At 43.1% G+C, this 19,355-nt stretch overlaps 1 protein-coding gene across 1 annotated transcript in view; it reads left to right on the forward strand.

The window, feature by feature from the left end:
- Positions 1–7,000, forward strand: part of LOC139578045 (patatin-like phospholipase domain-containing protein 2) — a 31,316-nt gene extending 24,316 nt beyond the window's left edge. The window contains exons 8-9 of the mRNA XM_071405198.1: positions 3,865–3,975; positions 4,352–7,000. Coding sequence (XP_071261299.1) covers positions 3,865–3,975; positions 4,352–4,712 — 472 coding nt within the window. The 3' untranslated portion in view covers positions 4,713–7,000. The remainder of the gene's footprint in view (positions 1–3,864; positions 3,976–4,351) is intronic.
- Positions 7,001–19,355: the final 12,355 nt, after the last annotated feature.

Below are 19,355 nucleotides of genomic sequence, written 5' to 3' on the forward strand. Positions count from 1 at the left end.
TTAGAGTGGTTGTATTATTATATACTACTAATGGCCTGTCTCTTCTGTCAGACTGTTAGAGTGACTGTATTATTATATACTACTAATGGCCTGTCTCTGTCAGACTGTTAGAGTGGCTGTATTATTATATATTACTAATGGCCTGTCTCTTCTGTCAGACTGTTAGAGTGGCTGTATTATTATATATTACTAATGGCATGTCTCTTCTGTCAGACTGTTAGAGTGACTGTATTATTATATACTACTAATGGCATGTCTCTTCTGTCAGACTGTTAGAGTGGCTGTATTATTATATATTACTAGTGGCCTGTCTCTGTCAGACTGTTAGAGTGACTGTATTATTATATATTACTAATGGCATGTCTCTTCTGTCAGACTGTTAGAGTGGCTGTATTATTATATATTACTAGTGGCCTGTCTCTGTCAGACTGTTAGAGTGACTGTATTATTATATATTACTAGTGGCCTGTCTCTGTCAGACTGTTAGAGTGACTGTATTATTATATATTACTAATGGCCTGTCTCTGTCAGACTGTTAGAGTGGCTGTATTATTATATATTACTAGTGGCCTGTCTCTGTCAGACTGTTAGAGTGACTGTATTATTATATATTACTAATGGCCTGTCTCTGTCAGACTGTTAGAGTGACTGTATTATTATATTACTAATGGCCTGTCTCTGTCAGACTGTTAGAGTGGCTGTATTATTATATATTACTAATGGCCTGTCTCTTCTGTCAGACTGTTAGAGTGACTGTATTATTATATATTACTAATGGCCTGTCTCTTCTGTCAGACTGTTAGAGTGACTGTATTATTATATACTACTAATGGCCTTTCTCTTCTGTCAGACTGTTAGAGTGACTGTATTATTATATATTACTAGTGGCCTGTCTCTTCTGTCAGACTGTTAGAGTGACTGTATTATTATATATTACTAATGGCCTGTCTCTTCTGTCAGACTGTTAGAGTGACTGTAGTATTATATATTACTAGTGGCCTGTCTCTTCTGTCAGACTGTTAGAGTGGCTGTATTATTATATATTACTAATGGCCTGTCTCTGTCAGACTGTTAGAGTGGCTGTATTATTATATATTACTAATGGCCTGTCTCTTCTGTCAGACTGTTAGAGTGGCTGTATTATTATATATTACTAATGGCCTGTCTCTTCTGTCAGACTGTTAGAGTGGCTGTATTATTATATATTACTAATGGCCTGTCTCTTCTGTCAGACTGTTAGAGTGGCTGTATTATTATATATTACTAGTGGCCTGTCTCTGTCAGACTGTTAGAGTGGCTGTATTATTATATATTACTAATGGCCTGTCTCTTCTGTCAGACTGTTAGAGTGGCTGTATTATTATATATTACTAATGGCCTGTCTCTTCTGTCAGACTGTTAGAGTGGCTGTATTATTATATATTACTAATGGCCTGTCTCTTCTGTCAGACTGTTAGAGTGACTGTATTATTATATATTACTAATGGCCTGTCTCTGTCAGACTGTTAGAGTGACTGTATTATTATATACTACTAATGGCCTGTCTCTTCTGTCAGACTGTTAGAGTGACTGTATTATTATATATTACTAATGGCCTGTCTCTTCTGTCAGACTGTTAGAGTGACTGTAGTATTATATATTACTAGTGGCCTGTCTCTTCTGTCAGACTGTTAGAGTGGCTGTATTATTATATATTACTAATGGCCTGTCTCTGTCAGACTGTTAGAGTGGCTGTATTATTATATATTACTAATGGCCTGTCTCTTCTGTCAGACTGTTAGAGTGGCTGTATTATTATATATTACTAATGGCCTGTCTCTGTCAGACTGTTAGAGTGGCTGTATTATTATATACTACTAATGGCCTGTCTCTTCTGTCAGACTGTTAGAGTGACTGTATTATTATATATTACTAGTGGCCTGTCTCTGTCAGACTGTTAGAGTGACTGTATTATTATATACTACTAATGGCCTGTCTCTTCTGTCAGACTGTTAGAGTGACTGTATTATTATATATTACTAATGGCCTGTCTCTTCTGTCAGACTGTTAGAGTGACTGTAGTATTATATATTACTAGTGGCCTGTCTCTTCTGTCAGACTGTTAGAGTGGCTGTATTATTATATATTACTAATGGCCTGTCTCTGTCAGACTGTTAGAGTGGCTGTATTATTATATATTACTAATGGCCTGTCTCTGTCAGACTGTTAGAGTGGCTGTATTATTATATATTACTAATGGCCTGTCTCTGTCAGACTGTTAGAGTGGCTGTATTATTATATACTACTAATGGCCTGTCTCTTCTGTCAGACTGTTAGAGTGACTGTATTATTATATATTACTAGTGGCCTGTCTCTGTCAGACTGTTAGAGTGGCTGTATTATTATATATTACTAATGGCCTGTCTCTTCTGTCAGACTGTTAGAGTGACTGTATTATTATATATTACTAATGGCCTGTCTCTGTCAGACTGTTAGAGTGGCTGTATTATTATATATTACTAATGGCATGTCTCTTCTGTCAGACTGTTAGAGTGGCTGTATTATTATATATTACTAATGGCCTGTCTCTTCTGTCAGACTGTTAGAGTGACTGTATTATTATATATTACTAATGGCCTGTCTCTGTCAGACTGTTAGAGTGACTGTATTATTGTATACTACTAATGGCCTGTCTCTTCTGTCAGACTGTTAGAGTGACTGTATTATTATATATTACTAATGGCCTGTCTCTTCTGTCAGACTGTTAGAGTGACTGTATTATTATATATTACTAATGGCCTGTCTCTTCTGTCAGACTGTTAGAGTGACTGTATTATTATATATTACTAATGGCCTGTCTCTGTCAGACTGTTAGAGTGGCTGTATTATTATATATTACTAATGGCATGTCTCTTCTGTCAGACTGTTAGAGTGGCTGTATTATTATATATTACTAATGGCCTGTCTCTTCTGTCAGACTGTTAGAGTGACTGTATTATTATATATTACTAATGGCCTGTCTCTGTCAGACTGTTAGAGTGACTGTATTATTATATACTACTAATGGCCTGTCTCTTCTGTCAGACTGTTAGAGTGACTGTATTATTATATATTACTAATGGCCTGTCTCTGTCAGACTGTTAGAGTGACTGTATTATTATATATTACTAGTGGCCTGTCTCTGTCAGACTGTTAGAGTGACTGTATTATTATATATTACTAGTGGCCTGTCTCTGTCAGACTGTTAGAGTGACTGTATTATTATATATTACTAGTGGCCTGTCTCTGTCAGACTGTTAGAGTGACTGTATTATTATATATTACTAATGGCCTGTCTCTGTCAGACTGTTAGAGTGACTGTATTATTATATATTACTAATGGCCTGTTTCTTCTGTCAGACTGTTAGAGTGACTGTATTATTATATATTACTAATGGCCTGTCTCTTCTGTCAGACTGTTAGAGTGGCTGTATTATTATATATTACTAGTGGCCTGTCTCTTCTGTTAGACTGTTAGAGTGACTGTATTATTATATATTACTAATGGCCTGTCTCTTCTGTCAGACTGTTAGAGTGACTGTATTATTATATATTACTAATGGCCTGTCTCTTCTGTCAGACTGTTAGAGTGGCTGTATTATTATATATTACTAATGGCCTGTCTCTTCTGTCAGACTGTTAGAGTGACTGTATTATTATATATTACTAATGGCCTGTCTCTGTCAGACTGTTAGAGTGGCTGTAGTATTATATATTACTAATGGCCTGTCTCTGTCAGACTGTTAGAGTGGCTGTATTATTATATATTACTAATGGCCTGTCTCTGTCAGACTGTTAGAGTGACTGTATTATTATATACTACTAATGGCCTGTCTCTTCTGTCAGACTGTTAGAGTGGCTGCCTGATGTTCAGGAGGATGTGGGATGGATCAGGGAGCAGGTCGTTAAGGTGTTGCAGTGTGCTGTGAACCGGGCCACCAAGACTGTCTCTGCAAAGTAAGGATTCAGACACACAAACACAGACAGACAGAAACAGACACACAGACACAGACAGACAGACAGACAGACAGACAGACAGACAGACAGACAGACACACACACACAAACAGACAGAAACAGACACACAGACACAGACAGACAGAAACAGACACACAGACACAGACAGACAGAAACAGACAGACAGACAGACAGACAGACAGACATTCTCACTTACTGTTTGTAAACATTTCTATGATCAATTTGTATAGATTTTTCACACAAACAACAACCAGAAGTCTGACTTCAGCGTGGTCTGAGAAGAATGTCTTTCTCTACCGCTGGTAGAGACACCTGAAGTCCTTATTTCTCATGATCTAATGAGTCTCTCTCTTCAGCTGTTACTACCAGTTGGAGCTGCGCCACTGCCAGTCCCTGCCTGCCCAACTCAACCCTGCCAGACTGCTCCCTAGCTGGGTGAGAGGAGGCAGCTCCTCTGTCCTGGATGTTATCGGTCGTCTGGACCAGTACCAGAGGCAGCTGCTGCCGGGCTCCTTCTGTGTCAACCTGGACCTCCAGGGCGCCTTATACACCAGCGGGACCCCAGGCCCAGGAAGATGCCCCAAAGCTGGGGAAGGAAGACCAGGACCAGCCCTGGCCCCTATGGTCTCCATGATAGACCCAGAGGAGGTAGAGGGGATGGGGCTGATGATGAGGAGGCTCAATGAAAACCATAACTCTACTCCATCCTCACTCTAATATTATAATGTAGCCCTAAAGAAAAGGACGAGGGTGGACTGTAAATTAGGGAGTGTCCAGAGGGTAAATTAGGGAGTGTCCAGAGGGTAAATTAGGGCGTGTCCAGAGGGTAAATTAGGGAGTGTCCAGAGGGTAAATTAGGGCGTGTCCAGAGTGTTAATTAGGGAGTGTCCAGAGGGTAAATTAGGGCGTGTCCAGAGGGTAAAATAGAGAGTGTCTAGAGGGTAAATTAGGGAGTGTCCAGAGGGTAAATTAGGGAGTGTCTAGAGGGTAAATTAGGGAGTGTCCAGAGGGTAAATTAGGGAGTGTCTAGAGGGTAAATTAGGGAGTGTCCAGAGGGTAAATTAGGGAGTGTCCAGAGGGTAAATTAGGGTGTGTCCAGAGGGAAAATGAGGGTGTGTCCAGAGGGAAAATAGGGTGTGTCCAGCCAAACCCACGTTCAGTACACTGAGCCAAACCCACGTTCAGTACACCGAGCCAAACCCACGTTCAGTACACCAATCCAAACCCACGTTCAGTACACCGAGCCAAACCCACGTTCAGTACACTGAGCCAAACCCACGTTCAGTACACCGAGCCAAACCCACGTTTAGTACACCGAGCCAAACCCACGTTCAGTACACCGAGCCAAACCCACGTTCAGTACACCGATCCAAACCCACGTTCAGTACACCGATCCAAACCCACGTTCAGTAGACTGAGTGCATATATTTAATTGTATGTGGCCCCAGCGGGAATCAAACCCATGATGACATCGCTGACACCACACTGTTACCATTATTATCCTATATTATCTTAAAACTACACTGTTGGTTAGAAGGGCTTGTAAGTCAGCATTTCACTGTCAGATCTACTACACCTGCTGTATTAGGCATTTCACTGTCAGGTCTACTACACCTGCTGTATTAGGCATTTCACTGTAAGGTTTACACCTGCTGTATTAGGTGCATGTGACACATAAACTTTGATTTGATTTATCGACTGAGCCACACAGGATCTCTAGGAGCTGTTGGTAGCTGTTAAAGCCCTCGTGGAATGTCTATTAGGACCACAGACTGTCGATGCCTAGGCACCTACAGGGACATTCAACGACCTTGCACCGATCTGCAGAATCTCGTCTGTTCACACAGCGCCTTAGAATGACATTTAACTTATTTTCATTGAGTTGTTATCCGCCCTCAGACTCTGATAATAAGCCCGTCAGCTCATCGTTACACAGTGCCTCACAGTACTTTGACATACAGTACCATTTAAAAGTTTAGACACATCTACTCATTCAAGGGTTTTTCTTTATTTTATAATATTTTCTACATTGTAGAATAATAGTGAAGACATCAAAACTATGAAATAACACATATGGAATCATGTAGTAACCAAAAAAGTGTTAAACAAATCAAAATATATTTTAGATTTTAGATTCTTCAAAGTAGCCAACCTTTGCCCATAGTGCGCTACGAAAGAAGTGGCCTTAATAGGGAATAGGGTGTCATTTGAGTGGCATACAACGGACTCTATTTTTAACAAGACCTAACGCAATTGTAAATCTTAGCGCTGGCAGTATCGCTATAGGTTCAGGGGGGGGGGGTGTGTCAGATTTTTTTTTGTTGTTGCTATTTTTCACAACCGGAATTATGAGCACAGTAGCTGGCTGTGTTGCGAAATGAATAAACAAGTTGTGGTGTGTGTTGAGGCTTGATCCCTCACTGGCCAATCAGAACGTGCTCCATGGCTCAATAATGTGGTTGTTTCAAGTTGTGTATTTTACAGTCTTTTATTTGAGTGCTAGTCCGTTATAGTTTATTAAATAGCCTACAGAAACAAAATAACAAAAACATGTATTTAGCCCTATCCCATCTTGGCTAAATATGTTGAACATGTTTGCTGTTAGAGCCGATTTGGACATATTTGTTTAAAAGACTGAACATACTGAGCTCCATGTACATTTGTGTAAATATATTAAATATTAATGTATATGATGAAATATTAGGTTCCTTTATGATTTATTTACCTGATTGAGATATATTCATTTGTTGTTAGTGTAACTCAGTTTTTGGGCCCCCCTCTTGCCCATTCATTGTACTGTGGTAAGTGTGTTAGTATAAAGGCAGGAAGTTGGGCCTTCGCGGGGAGGAGTCCTTGCTAGATGTGGGAGCGGTATAGTTTTTTGACCATACAGACATACAGATCATATTATGTATTTTCCATATCAAGTAATCTATGCTTTAAGTTGATTGGAGAATAATTTCCTTGTTAGATATAAGAAGAATAAAAAAAATTGTTGCACCATATCCCTGGATCTCATTGAATGTTTGGCCGTTTGGAAACGTTGAGTGTGGACTGTATGCGTCCGAAACAACCCCGCTTCAGGCTTGGGCAGTGGCTATGGTAAAGAGGAAAGGAAGCCACTACACAGTCCACATTGTAAGAAGCAAAATTGCAATATGGCTTCAATATGGAAATACTGTATATTGTTAAACATAGCATTCACGTTGATATGGGTGCTAGGTTTAAAATGGGCATTATGTCTGCCATGTCTGAGCCATGGACATGGCAAAAGTAGTCAATAAGCAATATTATATTCCCTTTTGATTCACTTAAAAAGAGGGTGAATAATTTGAATCAAATTCTAATCAAAACCAAACCACTTGTTTTTAAAAGTCTTTCTCTAAAAACAGTCAGAGGCACCATAATTGCTCCCTGTGGGCGTATAATATTAAGCCAACGGAGACGGTGGAGGTTTTTACACACATCCAAACATTTTACACAAGCTGGATGAATATCCAATATGAAGACAATGTCCACTCACCATGTTACTCCTTCCCAATAGAATGTTTTAGAAAATGTCATGGATGGAACCATCTTACTGATCGCATTCACACTTTTCCAGAAATAGCAGATTGCATTTCATGCGAACTCGACGTTCAAGTCTTGATTTTCATTTTATTTGATTAAAAACTAGATATCTGTTTATTTTTTATGTTTGTTTTTTTAACATCAATAGTTTGAAATAGCTTGGAGTCAGACGCATGATATCATAAAATTCACAGGATAAAAAAGACAGGGCGGTCGGCCTCTCGAGTGGCGCAGTGGTCTAAGGCACTGCATCGCAGTGTTACAGCATCACTACAGCCTGGTGGTTCGATCCCGGCTGTGACCGGAAGTCCTATAGGGCGGCGCACAATTGGCCCCGCGTCATCTGGGTTAGGGGAGAATTTGACCGGGGTCAGCTTTACTTGGCTCATTGCACCCTAGCGACTCCTCGTGGCGGGCTGGGCGCCTGCAGGCTGACTTCGGTCGTCAGTTGAACGATGTTTCATCTGACACATTGGTGCAGCTGGCTTCCGGGTTATGCTGGCGGTTTGGCGGAGTGTTAAGGAGCGCGATTTGGGGAGTTGCAGTGATGAGACAAGATCATAATCACGATAAATAGAAAATTATATGAATAAACAATAATGATCCTAATAATGAACCAGCCTTAGCTGGGTATAGCCCATAGCCCATAGGCCGAGGGTAAGGGTAAGGGTAGCCCATAGGCCGAGGGTAAAGGTAGCCCATAGGCCGAGGGTAAAGGTAGCCCATAGGCCGAGGGTAAAGGTAGCCCATAGGCCGAGGGTAAAGGTAGCCCATAGGCCGAGGGTAAAGGTAGCCCATAGGCCGAGGGTAAAGGTAGCCCATAGGCCGAGGGTAAAGGTAGCCAATAGGCAGAGGGTAAGGGTAGCCAATAGGCCGTGGGTAAGCTACCCTGATGGGAATATGGACATGAAGGTTTTTTACGCATGTCGCATGACGTCGTGTCCAATGAGGGAGTTAAAATATTGTAGGTCTATAAAATACATACAGTTGAAGTCGGAAGTTTACATCCACTTATGTTGGAGTCATTAAAACTCGTTTTTCAACCACTCCACAAATTTCTTGTTAACAAACTATAGTTTTGGGAAGTCGGTTAGGACATCTACTTTGTGCATGACACAAGTCATTTTCCCAACAATTGTTTCCAGACAGATTATTTCACTTATAATTCACTGTATCACAATTCCAGTGGGTCAGAAGTTTACAAGCTTTAGAAGCTTCTGATAGGCTAATTTACATCATTTGAGTCAATTGGAGGTGTACCTGTAGATGTATTTCAAGGTCTACCTTCAAACTCAGTGCCTCTTTGCTTGACATCATGGGATATACCATGGGACCACGCAGCCGTCCTGCCGCTCAGGAAGGAGACGTGTTCTGAACGTACTTTGGTGTGAAAAGTTCAAATCAATCCCAGAATAACAGCAAAGGACCTTGTGAAGATGCTGGAGGAAACAGGTACAAAAGTATCTATAGCCACAGTAAAACTGTCAGGACCCGGTGCGAGAAACAGTCACTAATAATCGTCAGAACCCAGAAGATGAGGCAGACACAGCAGTACTAGAGATGGTGGTTTAATTAAAGAACAAAATCTTCAGGCAAAGAAACTAAATCCACAATGTCCAAAAATAAAGCCAAGAGGCACAAAATGGAAATCCTCCAAAATACAAAAGAAACTCCACAAAGTGGTAAAAAACAGCAGGGAAAAACAAACCTCAAAAGACTACTCAAATAACACACAAGAACTAAACCAGAGAACCTCTGGAAAATCCAACAAGAGAAATATCTATATAAAACAAGGCTTGGGCTGGGGCTGGGTGCTAACTTACAAACACTGAGCAAGGAACTGAGGAACACTGAACAAGAAAAACAAAAGGTACAAAAAAGGTGCAATGGGGACATCTAGTGACCGAAACCCGAACAGTCTTGGCCAAAACCTGACAGAATCCCCCTCCTAGGAACGGCTCCTGACGTTCCTACCAGCCTTCTCAGGGTGGAGGGTCCTGAACTGACGAATGAGGTCAGGGTCCAGTATGTCCTTGGCAGGAACCCAGGAGCGCTCCTCGGGACCGTAGCCTTCCCAGTCCACCAGATACTGCCAGGACCGCTGCACCCGGCGGGAATCCAGTATCCGGTGGACGGTATAAGCCGACTGGCCACCGATGACACGGGGCGGAGGGGGAGGTCTGCCTGCCGGGATAAGGGGAGAAAAAACAACAGGTTTTAATAAAGAAATGTGAAATGTTGGATTGATCTTAAGGGATCTGGGTAAGTGCAGGCGAAAAGTAACGGGATTGACTCTCCTGGCAATCTTAAAGGGACCGATGAACCTCTGGGACAGCTTGCGAGACTCCACCCGTAGTGGTAAGTTCTTAGTTGAGAGCCATACTCTCTGGCCGGGGTACAGGGTAGGACCGGGACGGCGACGTCTGTTGGCTTGTCGTTGGTACTGCTGAGAGGAACGCAGAAGATTAAGACGTGCCTTCTTCCACGTAAGCCGACAGCGTCTGATGAACCTCGAGGCTGAAGGCACTCTGACTTCTGCCTCCTGGTCCGGGAACAATAGAGGCGCATAGCCAAACTGACACTCATGCAGGGATATACCAGTGGAGGAGGAGCACAAGGTGTTGTGCGCGTACTCGGCCCAAACAATGAAGGATGACCATGTGGACGGGTTGTTGGAAACCATGCATCTGAGGGTGGTTTCCAGCTCCTGATTCATCCTCTCAGTTTGGCCATTGGACTCCGGATGGTACCCTGAAGACAAACTGGCCGTGGCCCCTATGAGTTGGCAGAAGGCCTTCCAAAACCTTGAGGCGAACTGGGGACCTCTGTCGGAAACCATATCTTGCGGAATCCCAAAGACTCGGAACACATGGTTAATCACCAACTCAGCTGTTTCCTTGGCAGAAGGTAATTTGGTCAAGGGAACAAACCTGGCCGCCTTAGAAAACCTGTCGATGATGACTAGGATCGTAGTATTACCATGGGACGGAGGAAGGCCAGTAATAAAGTCCAACGAGATATGGGACCAGGGTCGGTGGGGAATAGATAGAGGGTGAAGGAGTCCTTGAGGGCGGAGGTGAGAAGATTTGCCCTGGCAGCACACGGAACAGGCCTTGACGAAAGTGGCAACGTCTTCTTTTATGGTGGGCCACCAGAACTTACGCTGGATGAACTCCAAGGTGCGACCTACGCCCGGGTGACAGGTGAGGCGAGAGGAGTGCCCCCACAGAAGGACTTGGGACCTTGCTGCCTTGGGAACAAACAACCGATTAGCAGGACCTCCTCCAGGACCCGGTTCGATGGCTTGAGCTTGTTTCACGGTATCCTCCACTTGCCACGAGATCGGAGCCACGATCTTAGCGGCCGGAAGGACAGTCATGTCAGTATCTTCTCGAATGGCAGGAGAGTAGATTCGTGACAAGGCGTCCGGTTTGAGATTCTTCGACCCGGGTCTATAGGTGAGGATAAACTGAAATCGGCTGAAGAAAAGAGACCATCGAGCTTGTCTGGAGTTCAACCGCTTCGCCTGCTGGATATACTCCAGATTTTTGTGGTCCGTAAGCACTTGAAACGGTTGAGAAGCCCCCTCGAGCCAGTGTCTCCATTCCTTCAATGCCATCTTAACCGCTAGGAGTTCACGATCCCCCACATCGTAATTCCTCTCGGCCGGGGTAAGCCGGTGAGAGAAGAAGGCGCAAGGATGAAGCTTCTTGTCTTCACCCCTCTGAGACAGGACAGCTCCAACCCCAACCTCTGATGCGTCTACCTCCACCACAAAAGGTTCATCCGCCGTTGGTAGTGTCAGGATGGGAGCAGAGAGGATGCGCTGCTTGAGTCCTTGGAAGGCCGTCTCAGCTTCTCTTCCCCACAGAAACCTTGTGTTGCCACCCTTGGTTACAGCTGAGAGAGGGGCTGCCACCGAGCTGAAGTTCTTGATGAACTTGCGGTAAAAGTTGGTGAAGCCCAGGAAACGCTGAACTTCCTTAACGGACTTGGGGGTGGGCCAATCCGCTACCGCCCCTACCTTCTTGGGGTCCATCTGGACTCGACCGGGTTCCACTATAAATCCCAGGAATTGTACTCGAGAGGAATGGAATTCACACTTTTCCGGCTTAACGTACAAATGGCTGTCTAGGAGGCGTTTGAGCACTTGTCTGACATGCTTAGTGTGTTCTTGAAGGGAGCTCGAAAAGATGAGGATGTCATCCAAGTAAACAAACACAAAGATGTTAAGCATATCCCTAAGCACATCGTTTATGAGCGCTTGGAACACAGCCGGAGCGTTGGTCAGGCCGAAGGGCATCACCGAGTATTCGTAGTGACCAGTAGGCGTGTTGAAAGCGGTCTTCCACTCGTCCCCGGGTTTGATCCGCACAAGATGGTATGCGTTCCGCAGGTCAAGCTTAGTGAAGACAACTGCTTCCTGGAGCAGCTCAAAGGCTGTGGCCATAAGGGGTAGCGGGTAGCGGTTACGGACGGTTATGGCATTGAGTCCCCGGTAGTCGATGCAAGGTCGTAATCCACCGTCTTTCTTGGCCACAAAGAAAAACCCTGCTCCCGCCGGCGAGGTAGATGGACGCATGAGGCCTGCTGCCAGAGCGTCCTTGATGTAGGTATCCATAGCAGCTCGTTCGGGAGGAGAAAGGGAAAAGATCCGACCCCTGGGAGGGCAGGTCCCCGGCAACAGGTCGATGGTGCAATCGTAAGGTCTATGGGGTGGTAGTTTGGTGGCCCTCTGTTTGCTAAATACCAGTTTGAGGTCATGGTAACACTCGGGAACTCGGGACAGGTCGATGGATTCTAGAGACTCGGAAGGGGAACTCTGGGAACTCGGGAAGATACAAGCGGCTTGGCACGTAGGACCCCACTGCTTGATAGTGCCCACAGACCAGTCGATGTGAGGGTTATGGCTGTGAAGCCAGGGATAACCAAGGACGAGAGGGAACTCGGAACAGGAGATCAGATGAAAGTTCATCACTTCCTGGTGTTGGGAAACTGAAAGTCGCAAGGGGGTAGTGGCACGAGTGACAAGTCCAGATCCCAAAGGGCTTCTATCCAACGTAGTAACCCTTATGGGGTCACTTAGAGGTTCAGAAGGAACGCCATTCTCCTTCGCCCAGACCCCATCCATGAAGTTACCTGCGGCTCCAGAGTCTACCAAGGCTTGAAGAGAAAACTCGTGGTCGTCCCAGGAAAGGGTAACTGGAATGAGCAGGCGGGAGTTGGATGGATGGGAGGAGGTTATGTTTCCCGTTACAGTCCTCCCAGGCCTGCACGGGAGAGTGCGTTTCCCTGGAGCCCGGGACACGTGGAGCGGAAATGGCCCGGTTTGCCGCAATATAGACAGCATCGCTCCCTCATCCGGCGGTCTCTCTCAGCCTGGGAGATACGTCCAACCTGCATGGGTTCTGGTGGAGCCAGCGAGGATAAAGGTGGAGACTCGGAGCTGGAACCGATAGGAGCTAGGGTGAGCGGTCTACGGTTGAGTTCTCTCTCTCTCAGACGCTGGTCTATGCGTGAAGCCAACTTGATAAGGGACTCGAGGTTGTCCGGTGGTTCCCGAGTGGCCAGTTCATCTTGGATGGTGTCAGAAAGACCCTTCAAAAAACACACTGAGCGCCTCGTCGTTCCAGCCACTTGCTGCTGCCACAGTGCGGAACTGGATGGCATAGTCCGTCACGCTGCGCCGACCTTGGCGGAGAGTCAGGAGCTGTTTGGCTGAGTCAGGGCCGTTGGTAGGACCTTGAAACACTCGCTTGAATTCTTCAGCAAAGGTAGAGTAGCTGGCACAGCAGGGACTTTGGGCATCCCACACAGCAGTAGCCCAGGCTAGGGCTTTTTCCGACAGCAGGGTGATGATATATGCTATCTTGGACCGGTCGGTGGGAAACGACGATGGTTGCAGCTCAAAGGAGAGAGAACATTGGGTGAAAAACTCCTTACAAACACTCGGATCCCCTGAGAACCGTTGGGGAGGCGGCAGACGAGGTTCAGCCAGGGGGTTAACTGCCAGGGGCACTTGAATCGGATGAACTGGAGCAGAAGCGGTTGCCGGGGAAAGTCGATCCGAAATCTGCTTTATGGAAGTCAGCATCTCTGACAGAAGTTGAGAATGTCTAGCCATTAAGGCCTCTTGCTGAACCAGAGCAGCTTCGTGGCGTTGGACAGTCCCCTCGTGGTGGGACAGCATGGAAAAAAGATCCTGGGTACTGGCTGCCTCTGGGTTCATTATAATGGCTCAGTGTTTCTGTCAGGACCCGGTGCGAGAAACAGTCACTAATAATCGTCAGAACCCAGAAGATGAGGCAGACACAGCAGTACTAGAGATGGTGGTTTAATTAAAGAACAAAATCTTCAGGCAAAGAAACTAAATCCACAATGTCCAAAAATAAAGCCAAGAGGCACAAAATGGAAATCCTCCAAAATACAAAAGAAACTCCACAAAGTGGTAAAAAACAGCAGGGAAAAACAAACCTCAAAAGACTACTCAAATAACACACAAGAACTAAACCAGAGAACCTCTGGAAAATCCAACAAGAGAAATATCTATATAAAACAAGGCTTGGGCTGGGGCTGGGTGCTAACTTACAAACACTGAGCAAGGAACTGAGGAACACACAGGGTTTAAATACTAACAAGGGAATAACCTACAGGTGCAAACAATAATTAGAGCAAGAAAAACAAAAGGTACAAAAAAGGTGCAATGGGGACATCTAGTGACCGAAACCCGAACAGTCTTGGCCAAAACCTGACAAAAACGAGTCCTAATTCAACATAACCTGAAACATCCCCTCAGTAAGGAAGAAGCCACTACTCCAAAACCGCCATAAAAAAAACAGACTACGGTTTGCAACTGCACATGGGGACAAAGATCATACTTTTTGGAGAAATGTCCTTTGGTCTGATGAAACAAAAATAGAACTGTTTGGCCATAATAACCATCGTTATGTTTGGAGGAAAAAGGGGGAGGCTTGCAAGCCGAAGAACACCATCCCAACCATGAAGCACGGGGGTGGCAGCATCATGTTGTGGGGGTGCTTTGCTGCAGGAGGGACTGGTGCACTTCACAAAATAGATGGCATCATGAAGAGGAAAAATGATGTGGATATTTTGAAGCAACATCTCATGACATCAGTCAGGAAGTTAAAGCTTGGTCGCAAATGGGTCTTCCAAAAGGACAATGACCCCAAGCATACTTCCAAAGTTATGGCAAAATGGCTTAAGGACAACAAAGTCAAGGTATTGGGGTGGCCATCACAAAGCCCTGACCTCAATCCTATAGAAAATTTGAGGGCAGAACTGAAAAAGCATGTGCGAGCAAGGAGGCCAACAAACCTGACTCAGTTACACCAGCTCTGTCAGGAGGAATGGGCCAAAATTCACCCAACTTATTGTGGGAAGCTTGTGGAAGGCTACCCGAAACGTTTGACCCAAGTTAAACAATTTAAAAGCAATGCTACCAAATACTAATTGAGTGTATGTAAACTTCTGACCCACTGGGAATGTGATGAAATAAATAAAAGCTGAAATAAATCATTCTCTCTACTATTATTCTGACGTTTCACATTCTTAAAATAAAGTGATGATCCTAACTGACCTAAGACAGGGAATTTTTACTAGGATTAAATGTGAGGAATTGTGAAAAACTGAGTTTAAATGTATTTGGCTAAAGTGTATGTAAACTTCAGACTTCAACTGTAGATAAGAACGGGATGCTGCCAAACTTAATAAAGTTTGGGTGATTTAAGATTTATTTCAAAGCAGTCTCACGAGCCAAACCTTTTATTGATAGGCTTGGCTGCTTGGCAAATGCATTGGGCAGGACAAAGAAATGCTTGGTTTTTAATAAAAATGAAACCAAATGGCATAAAACATTTGTTTATTAATAAGAGGGTTACCTGCACAAAAAAAACACATCTAATCTGTTGTTCCATGAGCATACTGTAAGGGCCCCACTAAGACCTGCTGTTCCATGAGCATACTGTAAGGGCCCCACTAAGACCTGCTGTTCCATGAGCATACTGTAAGGGCCCCACTAAGACCTGCTGTTCTATGAGCATACTGTAAGGGCCCCACTAAGACCTGCTGTTCCATTAGCATACTGTAAGGGCCCCACTAAGACCTGCTGTTCCATTAGCATACTGTAAGGGCCCCACTAAGACCTGCTGTTCCATGAGCATACTGTAAGGGCCCCACTAAGACCTGCTGTTCCATGAGCATACTGTAAGGGCCCCACTAAGACCTGCTGTTCCATGAGCATACTGTAAGGGCCCCACTAAGACCTGCTGTTCCATGAGCATACTGTAAGGGCCCCACTAAGACCTGCTGTTCCATTAGCATACTGTAAGGGCCCCACTAAGACCTGTTGTTCCATGAGCATACTGTAAGGGCCCCACTAAGACCTGCTGTTCCATGAGCATGCTGTAAGGGCCCCACTAAGACCTGCTTTTTGGTTGATCTTAAATCTCCTGATATGTGTTGCATGAAATGTTTGCGCTTGTTTTCAAGGACACACCTTAAAATATTGCCACCCCTCTCACCTCAGGACAATCAAGCTGATATTAGACAGGTAAATTGCTGAACCTGGTCGGCATGGGGTGGAAAATGCCAGCGTGCCAGTTTTAACATGCTGAAATTGCCCACTAACGTACGTTTGGCACGAAAATAGAGCCCGATTAGTCAAGTCACGATGGCACCCTAGTCTGATTATAACCTAACAGAACTTTCTAAAAGGAAAAACCAACAGTATTTTATATTCCAATATGTTATATATAATATATATATATATAATATAATTTTAAGCTATAATCATACAGTTTGACAGGGCCATAAGGGTAGTGCTCATCAGTGGGGAAATTGGATCTCCTATTTTCTTTCAGTTTATCAACACTTATGTACAACCAACTGTTTAAAACTTGTGTTCTGGTCGACTGTTTTCAGAACGTTTGTGTTCTGGTGGACTGTTTTTAGAACGTTTGTTGACTGTTTTTAGAATGTTTGTGTTCTGGTGGACTGTTTTTAGAATGTTTGTGTTCTGGTGGACTGTTTTCAGAATGTTTGTGTTCTGGTGGACTGTTTTTAGAATGTTTGTGTTCTGGTGGACTGTTTTTAGAATGTTTGTGTTCTGGTGGACTGTTTTTAGAATGTTTGTGTTCTGGTGGACTGTTTTCAGAATGTTTGTGTTCTGGTGGACTGTTTCCAGAATGTTTGTGTTCTGGTGGACTGTTTCCAGAATGTTTGTGTTCTGTTTATAGAATGTTTGTGTTCTGGTGGACTGTTTTCAGAATGTTTGTGTTCTGTTTTCAGAATGTTTGTGTTCTGTTTTCAGAATGTTTGTGTTCTGTTTATAGAATGTTTGTGTTCTGTTTATAGAATGTTTGTGTTCTGTTTATAGAATGTTTGTGTTCTGTTTATAGAATGTTTGTGTTCTGGTGGACTAGTGAAGAGGGAAGGAGAAGAAGGGAAGGATAAGAAGGGAAGGAGAGCTCTGAATGACTGACAGGTTATGTGTGGGTGGCTTCAGACAGAGGGACGTAATGCCCAACTAATGTACTATTCATTCTGAAACCAATGCCCAACTAATGTACTATTCATTCTGAAACCAATGCCCAACTAATGTACTATTCATTCTGAAACCAATGCCCAACTAATGTACTATTCATTCTGAAACCAATGCCCAACTAATGTACTATTCATTCTGAAACCAATGCCCAACTAATGTACTATTCATTCTGAAACCAATGCCCAACTAATGTACTATTCATTCTGAAACCAATGCCCAACTAATGTACTATTCATTCTGAAACCAATGCCCAACTAATGTACTATTCATTCTGAAACCAATGCCCAACTAATGTACTATTCATTCTGAAACCAATGCCCAACTAATGTACTATTCATTCTGAAACCAATGCCCAACTAATGTACTATTCATTCTGAAACCAATGCCCAACTAATGTACTATTCATTCTGAAACCAATGCCCAACTAATGTACTATTCATTCTGAAACCAATGCCCAACTAATGTACTATTCATTCTGAAACCAATGCCCAACTAATGTACTATTCATTCTGAAACCAATGCCCAACTAATGTACTATTCATTCTGAAACCAATGCCCAACTAATGTACTATTCATTCTGAAACCAATGCCCAACTAATGTACTATTCATTCTGAAACCAATGCCCAACTAATGTACTATTCATTCTGAAACCAATGCCCAACTAATGTACTATTCATTCTGAAACCAATGCCCAACTAATGTACTATTCATTCTGAAACCAATGCCCAACTAATGTACTATTCATTCTGAAACCAATGCCCAACTAATGTACTATTCATTCTGAAACCAATGCCCAACTAATGTACTATTCATTCTGAAACCAATGCCCAACTAATGTACTATTCATTCTGAAACCAATGCCCAACTAATGTACTATTCATTCTGAAACCAATGCCCAACTAATGTACTATTCATTCTGAAACCAATGCCCAACTAATGTACTATTCATTCTGAAACCAATGCCCAACTAATGTACTATTCATTCTGAAACCAATGCCCAACTAATGTACTATTCATTCTGAAACCAATGCCCAACTAATGTACTATTCATTCTGAAACCAATGCCCAACTAATGTACTATTCATTCTGAAACCAATGCCCAACTAATGTACTATTCATTCTGAAACCAATGCCCAACTAATGTACTATTCATTCTGAAACCAATGCCCAACTAATGTACTATTCATTCTGAAACCAATGCCCAACTAATGTACTATTCATTCTGAAACCAATGCCCAACTAATGTACTATTCATTCTGAAACCAATGCCCAACTAATGTACTATTCATTCTGAAACCAATGCCCAACTAATGTACTATTCATTCTGAAACCAATTGTACTGTTTCTGTTTCTGTGTTTTTCTATGTATAGGTCAACTTGTTTTACCAATATTTATATGAGTAATATGCCAATACCTTGCTATTACAGTATTTAAAATGTACATGGACACCTGATTCTGTCTTAACAACAATCAGCATGGCTCTGAAGGGGGAGGATATACAAGGAGATCCAATGGGAATACATTTCACATATCACCAGATATTACTGCACCTGACTGCAATATAATAAAGACTACATGAGTGAACACATGGGAGAAATACTGAAAATAGAAACATGTCTGTTATTAGCTAAGTACGAATATGTTAATTCACGTTCTTATTGCACACATTTGTCAATACTGCAGTATACTGTATATTTTAACAGCTGTAGTGTTATTCATCTCCAACACTGCTTGTTACTGTTGTTCACCATCTGACTGTAGGAAATCACAGGAAAGGGCTAGATGTGAACGATAGGTGTAATGTGGACTGTAATGTCTGTATTCTGTTTAGTGTATTGCTGGCAGCAGCTTCTCACCAAGGCACGTCCTGGTTATGTGCTAATGTACTGAATAAAGGTGATGATTCTGATGCATGGTTCACGCACATATGCTTTCCCTGCAGATGAAATAAAGTAAGTTATGAGCAGGGTTTAAAATACCTATAAATGTTTACAATGTTGACTAAATCTTAGAATTTCTAAGTGCTTTAATTAAGTGCCTCATATTTCAATTAAAATGTTAATTCAGCTACAGGAGTGTCATACCCATAGGGGGAACCAGGGCATGTACCCCCATCAGATTTGTGCTGTTTTTTGTTATTTTTCAGATGTTAAATTAATTTACTAAACTTCATTTGTTTTTTTGACCACATTTTATCATCATTATTTGTCTGTCTGGTGTTTTGTG

This window comes from Salvelinus alpinus, chromosome 6 (assembly GCF_045679555.1).
Source record: "Salvelinus alpinus chromosome 6, SLU_Salpinus.1, whole genome shotgun sequence".
NCBI classification, from domain to species: Eukaryota; Metazoa; Chordata; class Actinopteri; order Salmoniformes; family Salmonidae; genus Salvelinus; species Salvelinus alpinus.